Source organism: Tursiops truncatus, chromosome 16 (genome assembly GCF_011762595.2).
Source record: "Tursiops truncatus isolate mTurTru1 chromosome 16, mTurTru1.mat.Y, whole genome shotgun sequence".
In the NCBI taxonomy this organism is placed as follows: Eukaryota; Metazoa; Chordata; class Mammalia; order Artiodactyla; family Delphinidae; genus Tursiops; species Tursiops truncatus.
The window spans coordinates 47,711,095-47,736,489 of record NC_047049.1 but is presented as its reverse complement, the minus strand read 5'-3'; the positions used below and the strand labels follow the sequence as shown (position 1 = coordinate 47,736,489).

Here is a 25,395-nt window from a genome sequence, read left to right as displayed (position 1 = left end):
ATAGGCATTACTTAGGCATATTATTTAGTGGAAACTATGCTAGGCCAGGGAGGTGGGTTGGGTGCAGTGCCCAGCATTTCCTAATTAAGTGAATTCACCTCAATAGCAACTGCTGTGGGCATGTGCACTTGCTCAACTGGGGAGGTGCAAACAATGCTCTTAGGCTTCATGCCAGAACTGCTTGGGATAATGTGTTTGAGGCAGCTGGCACAGTGTCTGCATGTGGTCAATACTTCAATCTCAACTATTTTCACTGCTATTATAAGTACTGCAAAGTAGTAGCAAATAACAAAGAAATGTAGTTTTTAAAAATTTAAATGGATAGGATTTTAAACAAACAGCTCAATAAACTTTGATTTTATTACTTCTCAAGACAAATTCGTGGAGGTGGTAAAATAGTGCTCTATTAAGAATCAGCATTTTTCCTATTACAGTTGAAGCACTTTTTTCATTGTGCTTTTAGAGTCTATGGAAATAGTCACTAAGTTACATTAATTTTCCTTGCTTTCTTAAGTGGGGGAAAAGTTACTTTCCCTTACCCAGTGCTTATAACTAATGCATTCAGTGGGAAACGAAAAACAGCTTGAAATATTAACACTCATAAATCAGAGAGCAATCCTGATGTTCTAGACTTAAATGCTCATTAGAAACCAGGCCCCTCCTTCTACAAAACAGTGTAAACAAAGTCTACTTTATTGCAGAAGTCCTGGAATGCTATGAGTCAGAAACTGCATGTAACAAAAAACATGTTTCCACTGGATGGCACCCAGGAATTCCTGTTTGTAAAGTGAAATTTTCTTTCCTAGCCACACCCATTTAGAGAGCTCAACTGCAAGACACTGAAGAGTAGTAGTTACATAAATCACCTCACTCCACAGGCATTTTCTGCAGGCTAGGAACCAATGAAGACGTCTAGTGAATTGAGGCAAGGGACCACTATAAGGAAAGTAGTGGAGTCAGGGGAATAAGCCCTGTAACTGATAAGGGTGAGAGACCTAGAAACAAATGCAGGGGATGCCTAGGCTAAAGAAGACATATGCTTTCATTTTTAACTTTCTAATTAGTGATACGTGAATGTTTTTACGTGTGGAATTTGGCAGATATACTAGTACAGACTCCAGTAATACAGGAATTACCCACACCCAAGGGAAGGCTAGTTACTCTTCTTCCTCTGCGACTGGAAACCAAAGATAATTACTAAAAATATACTGCCACCTGAAAATTCTTTACCACATTCTAATGAATGCTAAGAATATGACTGCAAAAAAGACAATGTTCTCCAATAAATTTGTAAATTCAGTGGATAAGGAGATATTAGCACAATTGGTGTACGTGAAGGACAAAATGATGTGACATATACTTTGACGTTCTGAAAGAAGGGGAAAACCTAGCATTTTTGAATGCCTACTGTATAGCAAGAATAGTAAATATGAAGACAAAGTCGTTCAATACAGCCAAATACCCACATGCATAAAAGAAAACAAAAAACTTAAAACATTTTAAACCAAAATGAAGCAAGAAGGACCTTATTTGCAGTATGAATATTCTCACTTTTTATAAAACCAAGCCTTTCTTTCCCTCTTTTCTGTGACACAGAAGCCTAAAGGTAAGCAAGACCAACAGGGATTGGATGGGGCACAGGGACAGAAACTAGAAGGAACAACTTTTATTACAAAAATGGAGAAAAGTATATTATAGTTTTTCGGTGTCCTAAAGTCTTAGAGCCTACGCTGACACTAGCATTGCTGCTGTTTGGGAAGAGATCAACAGGATCTTTGAACGACAGATGTAATAATGGAGGTAGATGCTTCCAATGGAAAGCACAAGTCCCTGGCTGGGTACACTAGAAAGGGAACTGGGTGATTATACAGATGTGGACCACAGGTCTGATGTCATTATAAATGGGGTCTGGAGGTTGGGATTAACATTTACACACTACTCAATACTCTGTAATAACCTATCTGGGAAAGAATCTGAAAAAGAATAGAAATATGTATATGTATAACTGAATCACTTTGCTGTACACCTGAAACTATCACAACATTGTAAATCAGCTATACTCCAATATAAAATAAAAAAGAAAAGAAATAAACGGGGTCTAAACTCAAGGACCACGGCTGAAAGAGTAGTCTGTGCTTTCAGCTCACCAGAGGAAACTAAAGAAACACCACCCATGACAATGTTTATTATTTATCAAACTTGGTAAAGTTGGAGGAAAGATTGGTGATAGAACTTTGAAATCATACCTTTGATTCTCCAGATAAATTAACTTAACATATAGTTATTTTGAGCTAACTGATAATCAGATGTTTCAAAAGAACATTAATGAAATGCAGACCTCTGCAAACTATACACAGCACAAAACATTTCTCAGCCTTTTAACTTAATTCCCAAATATTTTCCTTACTACCCTCAAGAGCCTAAGATTGGTGTACAGTAAGTTTTTCTAGGAGGAAAAAAAAAAATCAAAAGCAAAAACTGACTAAGTTGCTATGGTGATAAAGAAAACACATCAGCTGATTACTCTGAAAAAGATGCAGTGAAAAACAGAACTGAGTAGCTTGAATTTTTCTCCCTCTTGCTAGCTGACTCAAACCCAAAAACATACAAAAAAGCTCCTAGCGACTAAGTCACCATTGTTTTTTATGATGAATCATTAACTAAACACATTCATGAAAATTCAAATGGGGTTTTAAAAGTTACTTGAACCTGGATCTTTTAACAGGCTTTGATTTACTGACCAGAAATTCAATTTCCAACTGTATTGTCTCTTTTCAGAAACTATTTACTCAATAACCAAGAGTTCTACCACAAGTACAGAACCCCAGAAAGGCAAAGAGGACTTAGAACTCTTAAAATTCACGCACTAATACACTTGCCATTTACTCATTAGAACCTATTTTCTCACTTAATATTCCCTAACTCGCAATAGAAGAGCATAACTTAATTAAAAATGAGGAGAGGAGGGAAAGAAGCAGTGAGGAACCAGTACCTACCCACCAGCAAGTAATGACTATGCAAAATACTAGAAGTCTCACAAAAATTCCTTCAGCTCCAGGAAGGAGCATTTAGTACAGAAACTAAAGCCTGCTTGACAGTATCCATGTACTGTTCCTTTTAAGAAGGCAGGGAACAAACACTTTACAGTCTTAACCCATTATCAAAATCTTTATTTTAAGCATTTTGAAAAGACAAAACTAAGCTTTCTGGGAAGCAAATGTTTAGCTGCTGTTGGAAAAACGAAATGAAAAATATATTCTTTCCATTAAAATTTCAAGATTATGTAACACATACGCATGTTTTCAAAATTCAAATACAGAAAAAGCTGATGTCTCCTGATTACCACTTATGACCCCAGCCCTTAGGGGTGACTATTCTTGGCAACTTAAATGTATATAGCCTTCCAAGTCATTTCCCTGCATTTATGTACATACATATCTACAGAGCATAGAGTTGTTTTGTGTTTAAGTATTCAACTTACTGCCCGATGGATGGAGGAAAGAATATGAATTAAAAGGGGGATTCTGTTAATTTTTGTTTTATAGATTCCTTATTCTGATAACACTAAGCTTAGTCATATCTTCATACCAAACAGGTCCTGGAAATGATGTTAGTAAAATTGGTGAATATAAAGTGGATAGTACTTAGTAAAAGAACAATTTGTTATAAAAAGGTTCAAAGAGGTAAAGGCTCAAAATTTCAGATATCTAGTTTCATATCTATTATTTACAAGTCTAGGTGATATCTGAGAGGGATCTTAAGAGAGGACGAGAAGAATTATAGGGATATGGGAGGCAAGGTAGGGACGGGCACCACACTGTTTTTTTTTGCAAGGGTAAGACTGAGAAAAACATACGCCTGTATCTCCATTTTCCCTAAGGATCATTTTACACCAGATTCCCTTTATTTTCAAAATTCAATCCTCTTTCCTAGTAACACTTCTTTCCCTGATACCAGTTTTTCTACCAGTGTCTCAGATGAGAGTTACATCTTTGACTCCCTATTCCATATATTCTACCTGTAGGGGAATCCTGAAGCTAACCAGGAGCCCATCAAGAGTTGCCTCATTAGAACAAAAGGTGCTCTTATCACCCAGGAAATTCCAAGGGATTTAGGAACTCTCTACCACCCCCCATAACTCAGGAAATTACAAGGGTTTCAGGGGCTCCGTGTGAGCAACTAGAGTCAAAGGCCAAATATTAGAACAATGGATACTCCCAGAACCCCTATCACTAAGGAAATTACAAGGATTTTAGGAGCTCTGTATTAGGAACTGCAGGCAGAAACCACATAAATATTTATTATTCCATAAAACCTTACTTTTCACTATTTACAAACATATTCTGTCCTCATGACCCCAACACACAGTCCCACCTCCTGCCTGAGCTGATGCCACCCCCTCTAAGACATATCTATCTGAAATGACCTTTCCCCAGTCTGACTCCTAACCAGCCTTCCCTACTTCCAAATCAAGATGGTCTTTCCTGGGCATCTTCCTTGAACTCCTATTGCAGTAACATATTATCCAGTGTGCTTCCAACTGTGTCACTTATTGACTGGTTCCAGGAAAGGAAAATCAACCTTTATAATTTTCATTTGTGTCATCTTTCACATTTTCCTCTAGCCAAGCAGCAATTTAGAAAAATTAGAAGGTCTGAAAGACTTTCTCCAAGAACAATCAAGAGAACAGCAATTCACGATAAACAAAGGCTTTTCTTAGTTTTTAGGAAGAGACACCCAGAAGAAAGCCATTTAAAAATTAGTGACCTGGGCTTCCCTGGTGGCGCAGTGGCCGAGAGTCCGCCTGCCAATGCAGGGGACACGGGTTCGTGCTCCGGTCTGGGAAGATCCCACATGCCGCAGAGCGGCTGGGCCCGTGAGCCATGGCCGCTGAGCCTGCGCGTCCGGAGCCTGTGCTCCGCAGCGGGAGAGGCCACAGCAGTGAGAGGCCCGCGTACCGCAAAAAAAAAAAAAAAAAAAAATTAGTGACCTGAGTAGTAATAAATCTTGACTAACTCTAAAGAATAAACATATTGCAAAGTGCTAAAAGAATTATCGCACTGAAGACCCATAAAGATACATGAAATAACACTCTGGTGGAGAAATGAGTTTTTCTGGCCGACATAAACTGTTTAAACACCAAAGCTCTTGAAACCTCTTTCAACGGAAAACTCTTTAAAATGTTCCTTCATTGCCTAAGTAATTACAAAAAAAGGGACTGGTAAAGTCATCACCTGTGAACGCCATTTATTTTCTAGCAAGAAGTTAGGTCTTCTAATAGCTATTAACAAATTTCAAATGATCCAAAGTAGTAGGAATCATTGTGTTGATGGCATGACATGATTCTCAATCAGTGCTTACCCCATGATACAATTTGTAACTTTTTACATGAATAAATCCAGACAATGACTAAGAAGGTGGGTGCTGGAATCAGATGGCTGGAGCCTGAACCCAACGCTACTATTTACTGCTGTGTAACCCTGCCAAGGGAGACCTCACTCTTCAGCCTTAGTATCTGCATCTGAAAATCTGGGTCAACAGTGCATTCATGAGGTTGTTCTGAGGAATCAAAGCAGTGATGCACGAAAAGCTCTTAGCAAAATGCCTGGTGTACACGTAAGAGCTCAATAAATGCTATTATTGCTATCCCTTGTTTTGCCAGTTGACCTTTGTGAAGGCAGACTCTCCCAGGTACAGCTGCCTTTTGAAAGGTAACTAAAAATGTCTTGAGCAGCCCTCTCCCAGATTGTCTTCTTGCCCTTCATAAAACCTGTCCTGCCTTTATCAGTAGTATTTCATACATGAACATTTCAGTCTTGATAGTGAGTACTTCAATCTGCATTATTTTCTGCCTCTGGAAAGGGGAAAACACTGCTTCATCTAGATAGCTAGGTCAGTTTTAGATAATAGCTGTGGACTTAAGACTGTTCACGGTTATCTTGTAGGAACGGATTGGGAGTAGAGCTGCTTCATTTTATAACTTTCACTATTATTACAACATTTGAGTCATACGTATGTATTTTAACAGGGGTTTGTTGGGTAGAGCAATTATGGGCCATTTATGAATCAATGTGCTTCATTAAAGTGATATTAAAGGTTTTTTCCTTTATTATTTACATTATAACAACCTAATTATTATTGGTTGTTGGCAAAGCCCTCAGTATCTTTAACATAATTGGATAAGAAACAATTTTCCCAAGCAATCTAAATTATCACCAACAATCTAAACCTAGATTCTTCCCACTGTATAAATTATAAAATCGAAGTCATTTCTTAGAAATTTAAACATTGTCAGTTTATCTGGAGTTTGATACATACTACTGGTGTTTGTCCTCCAATTTTTGATGCCCCAATTCCTGAAAAGTGTCCTTTGCATATTAAGTGAGCAGTAAGTGTTTGTCTTCCTGCAAATGGGGTTTTTACTGCCAAAGCAAACTAGCTAGAGGGATTCACACAAAGTGACAGGAAGACTGAAGGACAACCTGGCTTACAGGTCTCCACCATTATCGTAGCTCTTCATTCCCTAGTATTTTCGGGGAGGGCATTTGGCTCCCATGAAATAAGAAGACCTTTATAACAGCAACGCAATTCATATTTAACTAAAAAAGTATTAAAAACAACAATAACTCAAGGCTAAGGGCTAGAGGGTAGAAGACATAAACTACCTGTGTTCTAACTGAACTTCCAGGTTGAGTTAAATTTATATACAAAGACTACATTTACCTTGTGGCAGCAGATGTAGACACATACTCACATTCTAAAAATATCAGACAGTGTGAATTTATTCAAAGTTACCCGTTTTGATGGTTGTCAATTCAGCATAGGAGAAATAAGTAAGAAACATTTTTTTTCCAGTGAAAGCAGAGGATGTCTCATTTAAAACCAGTATCAGAGACCTACTAGAGAATGGACTTGAGGATATGGGGAGGAGGAAGGGTAAGCTGTGACAAAGTGAGAGAGTGGCATGGACATATATATACTACCAAACATAAAATAGATAGCTAGTGGGAAGCAGCCGCATAGCACAGGGAGATCAGCTCGGTGCTTTGTGACTACCTAGAGAGGTGGGAGGGAGGGAGACGCAAGAGGGAAGAGATATGGGAACATATGTATATGTACAACTGATTTACTTTGTTATAAAGCAGAAACTAACACACCACTGTAAAGCAATTATACTCCAATAAAGATGTTAAAAAAACAAACAAAAACCACAGTATCAGTACTTTCTAGTGTTTTCTCAAAAAGCACTACCATTTACCACAAACTTAGATCCCAAAGGCCGAGGGGGACTTCAGTACTGTACTGACTCCAACCCTTAGCTGGCTGCCCTGCCCCCAACCCCTGTATCCTGCCGCCCAAAGACAAGAACAAAGACCATCTACCTCCTACTGTTTCTTTTTTTGCATTTTGGCTCTTAAAAACAAGTCAATGGGTCAACATAAGGTACCCTTTTTTTTGGGGGTGGTGGTGCTGATATTTGCAGTTAAATGAAAGATTTAGGTCAGTGCATCAGGATTCCATCAACTTTATTTAAATGATAATTTTAGAAAGTTCTAAGAGGAAAAATCAGTCACAGGAAATTTGGACTCAACATTTTTAATCTGAAGACCTGAGGGGGGTGGAGGATGGGAGGACAGGAGGGAATAGAAAGTAAATTGACTCCTACATCAATGAATTGCTATCGTCAATCTCTCTACTTCTCCCCCAGTGAGTTAAATAATAAATTTCCTTCTAAAAAGGTATATTAATCTCAGGTTGAACCAGGGCCAATAAAATACAGAGAATTTATTCTGAAAAAGTTAACAGGAATAATCACTGATAATGTTTTCAAACACATAAGAACCTTTGAAAGTCTTCTTAAAGTAAATTCCCACAAGATTCATCTTTGCTGAAAATATTTTTAAGGCCTCCCTTAAAACTTCCTTCCAGGGCATGAAGCACACTCTTTTGCAAATCCTTAACAGATGCAAATCTATTGCGTTCATTTAAATATGGTTATGTGGGAAAAGAGAAGCACAAAAACAGTATCATTAAATATTTACTTATTAAATATTTACTCAGTATAAAGTACACATCAGCCACCCTCAGGTCTTAAAACCACCTGTTTCACTTACCCATACTATAAATTAGATTGTTGCTTTGCTACAACCTTGAGAATTTTATGTTGGAAAACTCAGGTTAAAGGTTGCTCTTTATTAAAGATTAGAAAGCTGAGGGTTGGGAAAAGGATGATGCGGAGCAGACAAGGGTCCCCCCCAACCCAAGGAAGTTGGTCAAGAAGGCAGTTGAGTTAGGATGGGGAGAGAAAAGTGTGCTTAGGAGGGTAAGTTCACATGGCTTCTCCAAAGCATTTAAAAAAATCTCAAGTCACCTAATATTCTAAAACAAGAGTGAGACCAAGGAGGTTAACAACTTTCTTGTACTGTTTAATTAGAGGGAAAAAAATCCACTGAAAATAAGTACCTCTTGGAATATACATTCTCTGCAACAAGATGGGGGTGATAAATGGGTAGGAAAATCCCAGAGTGTCATGAAAGCAAAGCATGGATGTCTACAGTACACCCATTTTGCTGATCATCTATTCATCATCACCCTGTTCATTATCTTAAGCACCCCAAAATATGTTGAAGAGCCTGCATAGCTATCTGATCCTCCCCCATCCTTTCTCACCATAAAGTCTTTCAAATTTCTTAAGATAATAAATTTATCACTTTATATTGGCTGATTTTCTTTCATATTATCTTGCAATGCTTGCTACTATTTATTAGTTGCACTTCCGTTTCTCTGTTAATATGCTGGGATTTAGTAGTGCTTTCACTAGCAAGCCTTCTTGTAAATGGGATAAATAGAACAGAGAATTGTATCTTACGTTCTAGTAGGAACAAGTGTTACAGTAACAGTGCTTTCTATAGCTGATGCAATTTGTTGCTAGGTTTATCATTATTTTGGTATAAAACTGCTGTGGCAAGAGGAAGAGGACTAACAAATTAGGACAAACTTTAGTTGCTTTATTGAGTCTGTGGAGTTGTGACTCATGATAGGAGAGGGCCTGGCATAGAAAGAACAGAATAATATAAAGAACTTCAAGGAAACGAAGTCAGATCCTGCAGAAAAACAAATATACTGGTTTCCCTGCATACCTTTTAAGCAACTGGAAAATACTGCCAATAAGATAGTATATAAACTCGATGTCCATTCTAAAGAAACACTGCAATTTAATATTTGCTAACTTTGCCTCTTCTTCCAACATCTTTGATTTTCTTGGGAGCTTGAACTTGTATTCTTGGTTTAGAGAATAAGGGAGTGGATAGGAAGAAGGTGCTGTAGATGGACAGTGTGTATGTTTTATGTAGTATTGGAACTGGAAAGGGAAACCAGAGGTCAAAGTGGTTCAAAAGTTGGTTTTAGAAGAGGAAACTGAGAGCTAGAGGATAATTAAGCTCTAAAGGTTAAGTCCTAGAAGTGGGTGGGGTCAATGCAAATTTAGCAAGTAGTAGAGGTAAATCATTTACCTTTGCAGTTTGAAGCAACCTTTGTTCCTGGGCTAAGAATGCCAGCAGAGCTCAAATTTTTCTGCTAGAGAGATTTCTAAAAATCATCCTTAGAAGTCAGCTGGTATAATACAACACTGGACCAGATTTACAGAGACAAAGGGTCTAGCCCAACATCCTCTGTGCTTATTAGCCAAGCAACCTCCAGCTAGACTGTACCTCCTCAGGCTCTTTATTCTACATAATTTTTTAATAGAAAAAAATGGTTTTGCCACGTTACTTTTAAGCACTATTAAAGATGCATTGTGCGATTTTAAGGGGGAAAAGTAGCGGGGGAGCCTTTATTTGCCCAAAGAAAGCAATCTGACTGCAGAAGAAGCCAAATCTACAGACATTCAAAAATTTAAACTACAGGATAACTTAGTGACTATCAAATTTTAACCGACTCATCCCCTTTCTTCAAGCACTTTATCTTTTCCTCAAGCTCAAATCTGGTGCTAGCCTGAACCAGCACACACCCACAGGGCTATTTCATTCCATTGGCTGGCGGGCCGTCCTGCAGTCTACACCCTTTAGACTTACTGTCAGGATGCCTGGTGTTTGTCAGGTGTTACACTGCTCATGTATTACCTTTTTCTGTGTGTGCAAAACTGAAGCTGCCAGAGTAGGAAAGTAATTTAATAAAATATCGAAGTATAATTAATAAATTCATCTGGTTAGTAAAACTCTGAATTTCAAACTTAAAAGGCAATTCATTTTGTATGTTCCTGTATCATCTGTCACTGTTGTACAAAGAGTGAAAAAATCCGAAAACAATTATTTTGTGGTTTGCGTTCGCCTGAGTCATAGAAGCCCACAAAATCTTGTAGAGGCACAATCTGATGGGCCGGTCATTTCCTTTTCTACAAGTGATTTCCGTCAAGACCCACCCTGTTTGTCACAGTCGCTAGGATCAAAAGAGCGGTGGCAGTGTCTTCTGCATACAGCATCAACAAGCATAAGCCGGGGATGACGGCTCGCGGGGGAAGGACCAACTACGTGGTGGGGATAGGGCGGAAAATTCACTATCCACCAGAGCCTGACACATCCCAGGCCGGGGCTGGGAGGGAGCGGGGAACGTGGGAGGTGGACAGTGCCCGCCGGGGCTGAGTCGAGCCGTGACCGGGAGGCAGGAGGCAGGAGGCAGGAGGCCGGGCGGGGCGGGGCGGGGCAGGGCCGCGGGACAGGGCGCGAGGGGCTCACCTCCCTTGCAGGGCGTGCGGTGCTGGCTGTGCTGGGCCCGGTAGCCCTCGATGACCTCCCAGGAGCCGTCGTCGCGCCGGATGGGGAAGGACAGACTCAGCACATGGTTGCAGGGCTTGATGATCCGCAGGATGCCACGCACCCGGTTCCGCTTCTGCTCCTCGCTCTCCCGGATCTTGAGGTCCTCCACCAGCTTGTCCTCCACGATGCTGGCGCCGCGGTCGAAGAAGCCCTCCACCATCTTGAAGAAGTTGGGGTCGTCCTCGCGGTCGGCCGCCGCCTCGCTGTACTGTCGCCGGCCGGGCGGCGCGAGCCCCGGCTGCGGGGTGGCGGCGGCTGTGGCGGGCTGCCCGCGGGCCCGGCCCAGCAGCGCGGCCGAGTCGGCCGCCGCCGAGCCTAGGGCTGCGGGCCCGACGCGGGACAGCTGCAGCGCTTCACCCAGGCACCGGTACATGTCGGCAGGACGGAGGCCGCAGAGGCAGGCGCTCTCACAGGCCCGGGGACGGACAGAGGGAGGAAGGGCCCCGCGCGGACTGCCCTTTTAAGCTGTAGCTTCCTGCCTTCCTGGCTGTCCCCTCCCCTCCGGCGCTCGCCGCCTAACGGGAGGACGGACTTAGGGTGCAGTGGGCCAACGTCGCCTGTGCTTTGCAGGGCGGGGGCGCGCGCCGCCCAGGGAGCCGGGTCGGCGGCGTGCGCCGGCGGGGGCTCTCGGGGGCGCGCAGGCGTGGGCCGTCCTGGTGCGCATGCTCGCAGGGTGAGGGGCGGGGCGAGGCACCCAGCAAGCTTCCGGGATTTGCGGGGAGCAGGTGTCTCAGGTTTGTTCGCGCCCCGGGCCTCGTCCGGGGGGCTGTTTTGCCGGGGGAGGGGGCCTTCCTGGGGAAGGGGCCCACCCGCCTCTGGGGGGCGCTGAGAGTCCGGTCCCGAGACCGCGCGCGGGTGAAGGTGGTGCGGTCTGGCGGTGGGCCGAGGGCGAATGAGTCATGGGTGTCCCTCCTTTCCGCCCTCGCGCCCTTGGGCGCGGGGCAGCCATCCTGTCACCCTTGCATCTGTCTTGGGGCGGCCCGGAGAAGCAGCGTTTGGAGGCCGGGCTAAGAGCTTGGCTTTATCCGCTGGGACTTCGAAGAACTCTTGTCATCGGAGTTGGAGTTTTGAAGTGGCTTGCAGGAAGTGGAAGGGAGAAAGCCTGAGAGCTGGGGAATCCCTTACCTATTGGCTTTCACCACTTTAAGTTTTAAATTTTGTTCCATTCAACCACTCAATGAGGTTGAGATGAAATAGTTATGTTGTATCAAATGCAAATTTGATACAAATCGTTGTATCTTTCTGAAATTTACTGAGTGTGCTTCCCCATTTCAGAGAGACGTTCTTGAAATAGTCTAAAAACAAGGACACTGTAGAAATGCAATAATAACTCCCGGATATTGTTTCTCAGTAGTATATGTATTAATGGTCCAGAATAGGATTTGTAAACGTTAAGGGACATGAGGGTTTAATTATGTACTTACACATACTTGATGAGAAATGCTAAAGTTATACATTAGATGCTTGGAAAAGTCTAATGACTCAGTTTTTAAGACAAGCTATCAAAGGCCGCATAACCAGCTTTAGCGGTCCCAGTGTACTTTCGTGATTTTAAAATGGCACTTTTTTGACCTGCAAAACGATTTTGCTTCCTGACATTCACTTTATTCATCTATTAGCATATGGAAGAGAATGTTTTAATTCTCACAGTATTATGTACAGTATAAGGTGATAACCTAGATGAACTAAATTACATTAATCTATTCAGTGTGCTGTCAAAGCAAAAAAGGCGGAGCTTATCTTATTTTTATCTTTTTTTTTGTATTATCTTATTTGCTAGATAAATGATAGTCATTATATTTGTATTGTGTTTTTCAGTGATAACTATTCTCTGGACTGAATCCTGAATTTGTCTTGTTGGTCAAATGATTAAGGTACTAAATTTCCTTTTCACTTGATAGTATTATTTTATATTGCAAAAACAACAACAAGCAAATACAAAGTATCAGAATAAAGTGATTAGAATCAGTGAATGTGGAAATTTTTCCCCTTCAGATTAAATTCTTAGGTATGTTTTGAGGAAAGTGGTTTAAAAGCTTAGTTTTATTGCCCTTGTTTATCTCTTTCTTGATAACTATAGCCTTCAGAAAAATAAATGTTTAACTTTGCTTCTTCCCAGTTTTGTTCACCTGAATTCAAGAAGGTAGAAAGGCTATGGAAGGAGAGAGGAAATTTTAACTGGGAGTCTCCTATGTGTAGATGTTTTACGAAATATCTCTAAAAGAACCTCTAAAAGTAGATTTTTTAGTTTTTAAAATCATTATGTTTTTAAATTATTTACAAGTTGTAAAAAAAATTCAAATTGTATAGATAGATTTTTTAAAAAGAGTGGAATAATCCAAACTCTGTCCTGACCCCCACCTTCCCATTTAGTAAGTAGTTGGAATGTTTCTTTTCATTCTGAAGTAGGTATTATAATTCCCGATTTATCTGGAGGGTGAACTGAGGCTCACAGAGACCAGGCAAATTGTTGATGATCACCTAGATGGTAAATAGCACGCTAAGATTCACACCGTGTATCTGACTCGAAGTTATGCTGTTTCTGTTATTCCAAGAAATATTTTAAGTGTTTGTTGCATTTAGTTTAAAATTATTTACTGTGATGTAAAGTCTAGCAAGTTTCAGCTTTACACTGATGATTCCTTTATAAAATATACAGATACTTTGTAAATTAAAGTTTATTGATAATAATTTTCAGTTCAAAAGGAGACTAGATTGGGATTGACATGTATACACTAATATGTATAAAATAGACAACTAATAAGAACCTGCTGTATAAAAAATAAATAAAAATTAAAAAACAAAACAAAACAAAAGGAGGCTAGAATTTAACTTGAAGGGAATTTTGGTCATTTGATAGCATTCAAAAAAGGCAACTGGTTTTCTGCCTTTAAGGTTTATGAGTTTTCCTTAGCTGTTTCAAAATTCCAGGTCTTTTCCCTTTGATTCATAGCATGCGTTTGTGCTTTCAAGTGCTTTTAAAAATATTGTAGAATTATTTTAGGATTTAGAAAGACAGCATATAAATACAGGAACAACATAGTTGTTTTCAAAATAATTTAATTTGGAAAGGTAATACATACTTTCTACTTTCTGTCTCTAGATTTGTCTGTTCTGGACATTTTGTTTAACTGGAATCATGCAATCAATATATGGTTCTATATGGGAACATATGTATATGTATAACTGATTCACTTTGTTATAAAGCAGAAACTAACACACCATTGTAAAGCAATTATACTCCAATAAAGATGTAAAAAAAATTTAAAAAAATATGGTTCTTTGTGACTGGCTTCTTTCACTTAGCGTATGTTTTAAAGATTCATCCGCGTTGTAGCATGTAGCAATATTTCTTTTCTTTTAATGGCTGAATAGTGTTCATTGTATGGCTATAGCCCTCTTTTTTTAATCTATTTATCTTTGATGGACATTTGGTTATTTCCACTTTTGAGGTATTGTGAATAATGCTATTATGAATGTTCTTGTACAAGTTTTTGTTGAGATGGATGTTTTCAATTCTGTTGGGTATGCACTTCAGAGTGGACTTGCTGGGTCTGTGTTTAATCTTTTGAGGAGATGCCCAGCTGTTTTCCACATAAGCTGGACCATTTTAATTCCTATAGGCAGAGGATTCTAATTTCTTTGTATTCTCCCCAACACTTTTTTTTTTTTTGCAGATTTTTGAGTATAGTTGCTTTACAATGTGTTAGTTTCTGCTGTACAGCAAAGTGAATCAGTCATACGTATATATATATATCCCCTCTTTTTTAGATTTCCTTCCCATTTAGGTCACCACAGAGCATTGAGTAGAGTTCCCTGTGCTATACAGTAGGTTCTCATTAGTTATCTATTTTACACATAGTAGTGTATATATGTCAGTCCCAATCTCCCAGTTCATCCCAGCCCCCCAATACTCATTATTATCTGGTGTGAAGGGGTGACTCATTTTGGTTTTGATTTGCATTTCCTTGATGGCTAATGATGTTGAGCATCTTTTTATGTACTTATTGATGATTTGTGTATATTTTTTTAAAAGAAATGTATATTCGTATCCTTCCACTTTTAAATTGGATTGTCTTTTTATTGTTGACTTGTAAGAGTTCTTTATATATTTTAGATATAAATCCTATATCAAATATTTGATCTGCAAGTGTTTACTTCCATTCTGTGGCTTGTCTTTTCAGTTTGTTGATGATGTCCTTTGAAGGACATAAGTTTTGAATTTTGATGAAGTCCAACTTATAAATGTTTTCTTTTGTGGCTTGTGCTTTTGGTGTCATGTCTAAGAAACCATTGTCTAATTGAAAGTCGTGAAGATTTACACCTGTGTTTTCTTCTAAGAGTTTTGTAGTTTTAGTTTTTACATTTCAAGTTGATTTTTTGTGCATGGAGTAAGGAAAGAGTGCAATTTCATTCTTTTGCATGTGGATAACCAATTGTCCCAGCACTATTTGTTCAACAAAAGACTATTTCTTCCCCACTGAAGTGTCTTCACACTCTCTTGAAATCAGTTGACCTAGATGTGAGGGTTTATTTCTGCATTCTTTAGTTCTTTTCCACTCACCCATATGTCTGTCCTTATGCTGGTACCACAGGGTCTTGGTTAGTGCAGCTTCGTAATAAGTTTTGAAATCAGGAAGTGTGAGTCCTCCAACTTTGTTCTTTTTCAAGATTGTTTGGTTCTTCTGAGTCCCTTGAATTTTCATATGAATTTTAGGATCAGGTGGTCTATTTCTGCAAAGAAGTCAGCTGGAATTTTAGTTTTATGTTGAGTCTATAGATCAACCTGTGGAGTGCTGCCATTTTAACAATATTACATCTTCTGATTCATGAACATGAGATGTCTTTTCATGTATTTGGGTCTTCTAAAATTTCTCTCAGCCATGCTTTGTCTTTTCAAAATACAAGTTTTGCACTTCTTTTGTTAAATTTATTTCTAAGTATTCTTTTTGATGCTATTATAACTGGAATTGTTTTCTTAACTCCATTTTCAGATTATTCATTGCAGGTATACAGAAATACAGTTGATTATTGTTTATTGATCTTTTATGCTTCGACCTTACTGAACTCATTTATTCGTTCTGATAATTATTGTAGTGGATTCATTAAGATTTTCTCTTTACAAGATCATGTCATCTGCAAGTAGAGGTAGTTTTACTTCTTTCTTTCCAATCGGGATGTGGTTTATTTTATTGCCTAATTGCTCCTTACTCTTTGTTACTGTTGTATAGTTCTTCACTGTATGGTTGTGCCATGATTTTTTTTGCTATTCTATCATTGATGGACGTGTAGGTTGTTTCCAATATCTTGAAGTTACAGTGGTGCAGCAGTGAATAACCTATTACATAGAATATCAGTTTTCAAACTCTTTCATCTCAGGACTACTTTACCTTAAGAGTGAGTAGTGAATTTGAACTTAGAAAGAATTTAATAGACATCAGAATTTTGTTTTTCTTATAGAGTTGTTTAGTTTATATTTGACATAAATTTTCCTATCTGGATATTAAAAATGATATAATAAAACCAAATGATATAACATCAAATATTTAATTTTTAAAGGGCTTTTAAAACAAGGAACTAAAAATCTTGATTTTTTATTTAAATCAGGTCCCTATGTTATTAATTTTTATTTATTTATTTATTTACAAGGCTGCTTTGGGTCTTTGTTGCTGCGTGCGGGCTTTCTTTAGTTGCAGCAAGCGGGGGCTACTCTTCGTTGCGGTGCGCGGGCTTCTCATTGCGGTGGCTTCTCTTGTTGCGGAGCACGGGCTCTAGGCACATGGGCTTCAGTAGTTGTGGCTCGCAGGCTCTAGAGCGCAGGCTCAGTAGTTGTGGCGCACGGGCTTAGCTGCTCCGCGGCACGTGGGATCTTCCCGGACCAGGGCTCGAACCCATGCCTCCTGCGTTGGCAGGCGGATTCTTAACCACTGTGCCACCAGGGAAGCCCCCCCACACACACACGTTACTAATTTTAATAGGTTTTAGTTCTCAAGTGCTTGTCAGTACCTCATTAATCAGCCAGATGAGTGTGGGGGAGAGAAGAGTACCCCATAAAGAGGGGAGACCATTTGCAAAGTCCTGAAGATAAATGACAGCATGGTTTGAAAATACAGGGTAGTGTATATTTTGGTTAAAAGCAGTTTGATCATCATAACAGTTTGGCTTAAACAGCTGTTATGAATATCTCTAGTTCTGTTTTTTATTCAAGTATTGGTAATTTGGGTGCATCATGGATTGTTTTTCAAGTCTTTGTGCCATAGTTTTCAGGATAATTTTTTCTAATATTTGCTTTTGTGCTTCTGATTGATATTCAGAAAAGTTTGTAATTTTGGATTTTTTTTCCCCCTTTAGTAAGTATGTTTTTGTAATAAGCAGAAAAACAGTAAAAGAAACTATATCCAAGAAAAGGATCTGAAATTTTCAGGGTTTGTAGTCTTTTTCCTCTTAAAAAACTTTTTTTTTTCTTAATAAATCAAATGTCAGGTATATCTGCTTGGCTAGTTTGGCTAAGTTTTCATTTTGCTGTGTTGCTGAATAATATTCAACAAAGGTTTTATCAACTCTTGCTTAAGGGTTCTTTCCCTGTTATGAGTAAACATGAAAAATCGTAGTAGGTTCTTTATCCCTTTAAGCATAGCACGCAAGAAACAAGTGAGGTCTCTTAAAAATTAACTGTTCTAAGGTAGGATTTTGAACTCACGTGTATGTAATTCATTATGTCTCTGTCTCTCTCTTTTTTTAAATTGATGTTAAGTTTTTTGCTTTCCTTACAGGTAAAAAGGATAGTACCTTGAGTTATTCATTATTCAAGATGCCTCACCATTCAGCTCCACTTATTGATCTATGTGGATGACCCTCTATAACAGCAAATCTTTATTCTATCTTTAGCATTTTCTCTCTGGAAATTTTAGATCAGTTGTGATTTCAAGATGGAATTAGGGAAAAGAAAGAAAGAAATTATAAGCTAAAAATTGCAACACATTTCTGATGCTGTTAAAAGCAAACGTAACTGAAAAATATACTGAAGAAGCAAAAAGTACCTTCCCGTTGGCCATCATGGAGAGTTGCAGAAGAAACAGACTTTACTGTGAAGCATAGATGTGTGTATAATTATACTGAGTTTGCTTCTTTGTGAAAGGCAGAAAAGAAAAACGTGAATGAAGCAGGTGGGATTAAGGTAGAGACACTGGTAATGTAAGCAGATAAGGGGTCCCTGGAGAAAGAGAACCAGGAGTGTTTTTCTTAACATAAGAGAAGCCATTTTGTGATCTAAGCCTGGCCACAATGCTTGCCCTTGAACAAGTCTCAGTAATTTTGATCTTAAGGGAACTGAGGGAATGCAGGAACAGAGAAAAGCCAAACAATAGGGCAGTGATAAAGCAGAGTCCTAGTTCCTCCTCAGGGGATAGACATAATAATATACCTTTGAGTTCTGCAGGAACTGAAGTCCCATCCAGGTGGAGGATGGAATGATGTTGACCCTCCTGACTTCGAAACACTAAAGCTTGGACTCTGTTGACCTTTCCCTCAATTTGCCCCAGTTTGTTTTTGTTTTGTGTTTCTTGGGCCATGCGTTATGCCATATTCTCCTCTGCTCAAGTGCCTACATGAATATGCAGGTACCCTTGCCTTAAGACTTCCCCACTTTTGCTGTTCTGGGAGACACTGCTTTGGGAAAGATCCCAGGTGTTCTCCTTACTTGCTGCAAGTAGTAATAAATCCTTCCTTCTCCTGATCTTTGGCTTGGTTGTGTCTATTGGCTGGATACCCACCCAGAGGCCAACCCAGTTTTTAAGTAACAGTAATGGCTGGAGTTGGCTAAGTAGCAACAATTTAACTTCCTGATCTGGATAGCATGCAATGAACAGATATTCGTTAGCGTTTTTAGTTAGGATGCTTTGGCCCTCAAGTAACAATATCCAAATAAAGATGACTTAAACTGAAGCCATAAACTAACTAGTAACTGTTATCCAACAAGAAGTCCAGAGGCAAGGATATTCATTGTTGGTACAGGGCTTAGTGATCCATTGCTTCAGGGACCTAGGGCTTTTCTCTGTGTTATTTTTAGCAACTTGGTGATATCTCTCCTCATGGTTGCAAGATTGCTACAGTGATTCCAGGGGTCACATGCAGACACAACCAAGTATTATGTAGAAGAACAGCAGTTTCCTCCCATACATATCTCTTTATTGGTGAAGAAAACCTTTTCCAAAGGCCTGCCAGCCAGCTCAGCTCTCTTAGGCCCCAGTAACTAGGATTGGTTATTTGCCCATGCTTTTGCTGTAAGGGAGGCTAGAAAGAGGACTTTTCTGGCACTTCTACCTTCTGAAGTATAGGCAGGCTCTAACGGCAGGGGAGAGAGTTGTGGAAGGAATAACTGTTCAGTTGGCAGCCAACAGTGTTTACTGTATTTGCCATCAAAAATAACATCCTCTTCATGCTATCTTATTGTGATAATACATTTTTTTAGAATACAAGTACAGTTTAAGAGGGGTGAAGCCAGGGTCTTAACCATGACACTGGGAATTGTGATGCTTATGGTTTCATGTTCTTTACATCGAGAAATCAGCAGATTCTAGTTCCCTTCGAAACTATCGTCATTCTGTTTCATGTTCTCTACACTGAGAAATTTGCAGAGTCTAGTTCCCTTTGAGACCTTATATAATGATGATAGTTTTAAGATTATGCCTCCTTTTTTTGAACAGCTTTTTACCATTGACAGCTTGTGAGGCAATAACTCCATGCTGTGGTGTTTGCTCTGTTGCCACACAAGAGGACAGAACAGAAACCCATCCTCAACTTCTGAGGAAAAAATCTGGCATTTATAATGAAATATCAAGTGCTCAAATGATTTCAACAGATTTTCAGATGGAGCTGCCATCAGTAACTTATTGTCAGTGGTGTAACACAGAGGCAAATGGCTTAAATTAAGATGACTAATCTAGCATTTATGTTGAAATTAGAAGTTCTTCTTATCTTTGTCCTAAGATTGGAAATGACAGCCTCATCATAGTCTCTGTTACAGTAACATACTGTCAGAAACACAGCTTGAGATAAGACTGTTTTGAAGATATATGGGTTAGCTATGTAAAGGTGCCCTTTACATAGTTTTGTCCTCCACAGTGTCTTCATCAACTGTAGAATCTTTATGATTGCATTCTTGTAGGGCCATCTAAAACCAAAGAAACACAAAGGGATTACATCTTAGATTCTAGAAGTTGATATCTGCCAGCCATACACACTGAAAATTCCAGTCAGCTGTTTAAAAAAAAAAGAAAAAAAGAATGAAGTATTGGTGAAAAGGTGTTAATACAGAAAGAACAAATATCTGGACTTCAAGAACATGGGGTATTTCTGATGAAAGGGTCAAATTAAAGCAAATATTTATCCTTCATGTGTTTTTTCTAGGTCAGGTATAAAATGAAATTATTTTGAATAATAATTATCTGGTATTTTTTATGTCTACTTTAATGAATTATAGACTTTGACTGCCTTCTGTAATTTCATATTCTTTTCTGCCTTTTTAAAAAATACAATACAAACACCAGTAAAGTGAACCCAACCACATTCAGCAAGCAATCACAATTGGCTTTAAATTAATTAGAAAAAATTTAAGTGGAAAAACTAAAAAAACCAAGCCCTGAGAAGTTCCAATTCCTTGCCTCTTACGGTTTTCATTTATTTTAACACTTACTTAGGGAAGAATGAAAAAGTGTACAAATGAGAATAACAGAAGGACTACCCCTAAGTCCATGATACCTTTTTAACTACAGGTGTTCTTCACTGACCCAGCTCTTGGTGTCTGAACTCAGAAACAGGCTAGACGGGATAGCAAGTGTTGCTTAGATTTTATTCCTAACCTATTTCTATAGATACATGTTGTTTCTAATCTAAATCACAATTTTTTCATATTGGTTCTCAATATGGAACAGTTACGTTTTTCTAATTTTTCTCTATAGTTATCAGTGAAAGCAGAAATAACTGGCAAAAAATCAATTACAGGAAATTCCCTGGCAGTCCAGTGGTTAGGACTCAGCACTTCCATTGCAGGCGGCCTGGGTTCAATCCCTGGTTGGGGAACTAAGATCCTGCAAGCTGCACAGTGCAGACAAAAAAAAAAAAAAAAAAAAAAATTAGAATTTTAAAAAGTAGGATAACACCTGAAAAATTTGAAATATAAAAGAATAATGCTTAAAAATATATATCTAGGATCATAAAAGCACTCCATGATGTAATTAAGGTAGAATACAGGTATCCCCCACTTTTGGAAAGTTCACCTTACTCCACTTCGCTTTTATGAAAGACCTACATTAGTACCGGTTTTCAGTACCTAAAAGAAATCTGAAGAGGACTTTCACTTTATGAAAAAAGGTGAAAAGCAAAAATAGCGCTCGGCGTTTGTCTTGAAGGGAGCCAAGCTGTTATAGAGATGGTGCACCACCAAGCTCCTTCTCAGGAACCACACTCAGCATGTCAGCGTCAAACAGCCATAGCTTTGAACTGTTCCTGTGTGCATCTATGCTTTATCTCAGTTTATTTTGTGCATCCATTAGCTAGATGTCTCCTAAGGTAATTGCTTCTTCACTTTACGCCATTTCAGCTTATGAAAGGTTTCAGAGGAATGCTCTACTTTCGCATAGTGGGGGAGAACTGTAATTGGAAAAACAGAACCAAAAACAATGACTAGGTATTTTCGATTTTTCCACTTTTGAAAATTGATTTTTTATTTATAATAATTTTTCTTGGAATAATTTTTCTTCAGAAATAATTTTAGATTTACAGAAGGGTTGTAAAGATACTACAGAGTTCCCTTCGACCATCTTTCCCTACTATCAACATCTTATATAGCCACGATGCATTTATCAAAACTAAGAAATTAATGTCGGTACAGGTATATTTATTTTTGATTGTCATTTCAGCCAAATTATCATGTTGACCAACATGCTTTTTGCCAAATTACCTGTAGCTGTACTGTGGATCTTTTTTTTTTTTTTTTCTTTTTTTCTTTTTTTTTTTTTTTTTTGTACTGTGGATCTTAATCAAGATCACTGCTATGTCCTCATAGCAGGACATGCTTTCAGGTGGTCATGTGACCTTAATCCCTTGTTCCTCAGGCTACAGATGATTGATTGCCTTTCAAGAAGGTGCCTTTGGGCAGCAGGTGCCTTTTGGCCAGCCATGTCCAGTCTAAATGCTGGCCCAGAAACCTATGATGTGACTTGGTCAGAAAGATGACTTTCAGTTTTAATTTCATTTCTCATCTATGTGTATCTTTATAATATCCATGTCCCCCCTTCTAAATGTGGTCCAAGTGTTTTCTTTTTTTTTTTAAGAGGAGTAATTTTTAAAATTTATTTATTTATTTATTTTTGGCTGTGTTGGGTCTTCGTTTCTGTGCGAGGGCTTTCTCTAGTTGCGGTGAGCGGGGACCACTCTTCATCGCGGTGCGCGGACCTCTCACTATCGCGGCCTCTCCCGTTGCGGAGCACAGGCTCCAGACGCGCAGGCTCAGTAGCTGTGGCTCACGGGCCTAGTTGCTCCGCGACATGTGGGATCTTCCCGGACCGGGGCTCGAACCCGTGTTCCCTGCATTGGCAGGCAGATTCTCAACCACTGCGCCACCAGGGAAGCCCTGTTTTCTTTTTTTAAACAAAAGAAAATCCTTGTCAAAATGGTATGAATTAGGTAGCACTGTCATAGTTCACTGTGGCTGGAGTGTGAGTATATGTGTTGGGGGGGGGGAGGAGAAGCAGGAGAAGAAATGGGAAGAGATCAGGTGGGACAGCTCACCAGATGGTGTGTCTCTTCAGAGGACCATTTCATTGGCTTTACTGATATCCTCTGTTGTATGTTCGTTCTTTGTGATTTTTGAGTCTAGAGATGGGGATCTTTCATAGTTCTGTGACATTTTCAACTGTCACCTCTTCAAATACTGTCTCTACTCGGTTCTGTCATCTCTCACTTTATCTTCTATGTATCTTACCTATTCTTTTTATGCAACTTTTTTTTTTTTTTTATGTTTTATTCTATAGGTGCCTGGGGTCAGGCAAAGTGCCACCTTAATCCAAGGTTTGTAATTCCCGGGACCATGACACAGTTGCAGACCTTGGTTATAGGACTTAAGGGACTGGTTTACTTTCAGATGACTGTTAGTGTGAGGGTGTTGCCCTTTAGGGTTACAGATTATTGTGGGGATACTCTCTTACTAGACTCATCATTTTATGTGGGTCCTGTGCTTTGAATTGTGTTCCTCATACACTATGACATCATCAAACAAAAATTTATATTTTCCCTCATGATCAAATGCCCTTGGATCAAAAGCAGCTCCATTGCTAACTTACTCTAGGTTCCTGGTTTTCTCTTACAGTTTTAACTAGGTAATTCCTTACTATCTTGTTATGGCTTAGTGACTTTTAAGGATTTGTTTTTTGTATTTCACCTAGTGTTTTTAGTTGTTTTCATAGGATGAGTTGGCTTGACTCTTGCTCATCACTTTGGAGAGCTGGAACGTATGTTGTTATTTACATATTTAAGTATGTCTAATATTGATCATTGTAAACACACACACACACAAGATCCTTTTGTATTCTACTTAAAGTTGCATTACAGTTATAGATTCATATGGGAAGAATTGATATCTTACATTATTGAACCATAAAAGTATGAAGCACCTTCCATTATATTCAAACAGCCTCTATTGTTCTTCACAGTTTTTATAGGCTAACTTTTATTCCTATGGACTTTATTTATTTTAATTTTTTTTAAAGATTTTTTTTTTTATGTGGACCATTTTTAAAGTCTATTGAACTTGTAACAATATTGCTTCTGTTTTATGTTTTGGTTTTTTGGCCATGAGGAATGTGGGATCTTAGCTCCCCGACCAGGGGATGAACCCATACCCCCTGCATAGGAAGGCATAGTCTTAACCACTGGACCACCAGGGAAGTCCCTATTTATTTTAATTTAAAAGAAACTTGTCTTGATTCTTTGCTGGATTTGTTTCTGTTTTGTGTTTCTGTTTTAAATGGCTTTAGCCTGGAGAAGGCACCCTATGAATTTACATAACTGTCTTTGTAAAACTCTGTAATTGCATTGTTCTTAAAATGGAAATAGGAACTTATTTATGGTCTTTTATTTGACTTTCATATCCAAATTAAAATGTGGTGGGTGTCTACTTTAAATTTTTTTACTCCTTAATACTCAGATTTATTAGAAGATTTTAAGGTTTATTTTCTCTCTCACATTTTACTTAATTATTCATTCATTCATATAGAACTGTTTATTGAGCACCTCTTATTGACCAGAGCCTGTAGTGAACAAGACAGACAAGGACAGAGCTTGGGAAGTTAGATTGCAAGGAGTGCTAGAGAGGAAGTAACAGGGTGCTGTGCTGCTTTAGATAGGGTGGCCAGAGAGCCGTTTTCAAGGAAGAAACATTTACATTGAAACTAAAGGCTGAGTTGGAGCAACCTATATAAAGAGCTGTGGGTACAAGTGAAGGAAACAGCATGTGGAGAAGCCATGAGAGAGGAAAGACCTCGACATATTTTAGGAATGGACAGAAAGCAGTGTGATTTTGGAGAGGTAGATTATGTCGGCAAGGGCTTTACCGTTTCAGTTTTTGTTCAGTGAGAAACCCAATTGTAAGTGTAACGGGCATAAATTTTGTAAACTACAAATTTGAATGTGCAAACATGTAACTTTCATTATTTCTCTATAACTAAAACTTCCTTAACTCTGGAGCTTCTTATTTCTACTGGGTAATAGAAAACAATCTTGCCAATTGAGGATAAAGTCAGTACCTTCTGGTCTAATTTGTTAGTTAATTCCAGGTTTACTCAGACCCTTGGGTAAATAATCAGTCCTTTGGATAAATGTTCAGTTTTTTTCACATCCCCCCCCCCCTTTTTTTTTTCTGGGGTGGCAGGTATTCATAGAGAAGCCTTATAATATTTTCTGGCATTGAGGAAGTGGCCTCTCATCTTTGTGCCATCCTCTGCCCTTGGCCACTACTAGGTTGTACCTTGTACTGGCTTAATCTTGAGTGGCCCTGTCTGCTCTGCTGCATCTGAGGCTGATGTCCCTGATGCTTCCATGGCCTCTGGTCAGCGGGTCTGTGTGTGCTGGGTCCTCCTTAAACCCAGGCTCTTTGGGCCCACTGACCCAAGGCAAACTCCTTAATGGTTTCCACGTTTTGCTGGCATGCTTGGGACTCTGAGGTAGCTTTTCAGGAGTGTGGTCTGGGCATGTCATTGGTATTGCTCCCCTACTACATTGAGGTAGTGTTAGTTGCAAGCTTTGCTAAAAGGCTTGCGGTTCCCTGGACCATAACTTGGGAAGGGGACACATGATTATCTTGTATTCTTGGCCCTTCCCCACAAACATACTGGAGATCTTTCTCACCCTTCCTCACCCTGAGACTTAGCCCCAGATGAGACAGAAGGTAAGAATTTTGAACTTGTATCTAAACTATTTCTAATTCCTCTTTCTTTCTGCACTCCTCTTCCAGGTTTTTATGTCCTCTAAATTGCTGGGGAAGAATTGCATTTACGTCACCACCTGCTACTTCCTCTGTGCTGTA

At 39.1% G+C, this 25,395-nt stretch overlaps 2 protein-coding genes across 19 annotated transcripts in view; one reads left to right on the top strand and one right to left on the bottom strand.

Moving 5' to 3' along the window:
* GLUD1 (glutamate dehydrogenase 1) overlaps window positions 1-11,324 on the bottom strand; it is a 40,265-nt gene extending 28,941 nt beyond the window's left edge. Inside the window, exon 1 of the mRNA XM_019925731.3 lies at window positions 10,734-11,324. Coding sequence (XP_019781290.1) covers window positions 10,734-11,187 — 454 coding nt within the window. The 5' untranslated portion in view covers window positions 11,188-11,324. The remainder of the gene's footprint in view (window positions 1-10,733) is intronic.
* SHLD2 (shieldin complex subunit 2) overlaps window positions 11,044-25,395 on the top strand; it is a 108,441-nt gene continuing 94,089 nt past the window's right edge. For 12 of the 18 annotated variants that reach the window (XR_012326544.1, XR_012326543.1, XR_004522620.2 and 9 more), the window contains exons 1-2: window positions 11,440-11,548; window positions 12,633-12,688. The gene's annotated coding sequence lies outside the window, so the exon portion shown is untranslated. Of the gene's footprint in view, window positions 11,182-11,439; window positions 11,549-12,632; window positions 12,689-25,395 lie in introns of those variants that run through there. The other 6 variants (XM_019925720.3, XM_073793370.1, XM_073793371.1 and 3 more) reach the window with 1 other exon arrangement.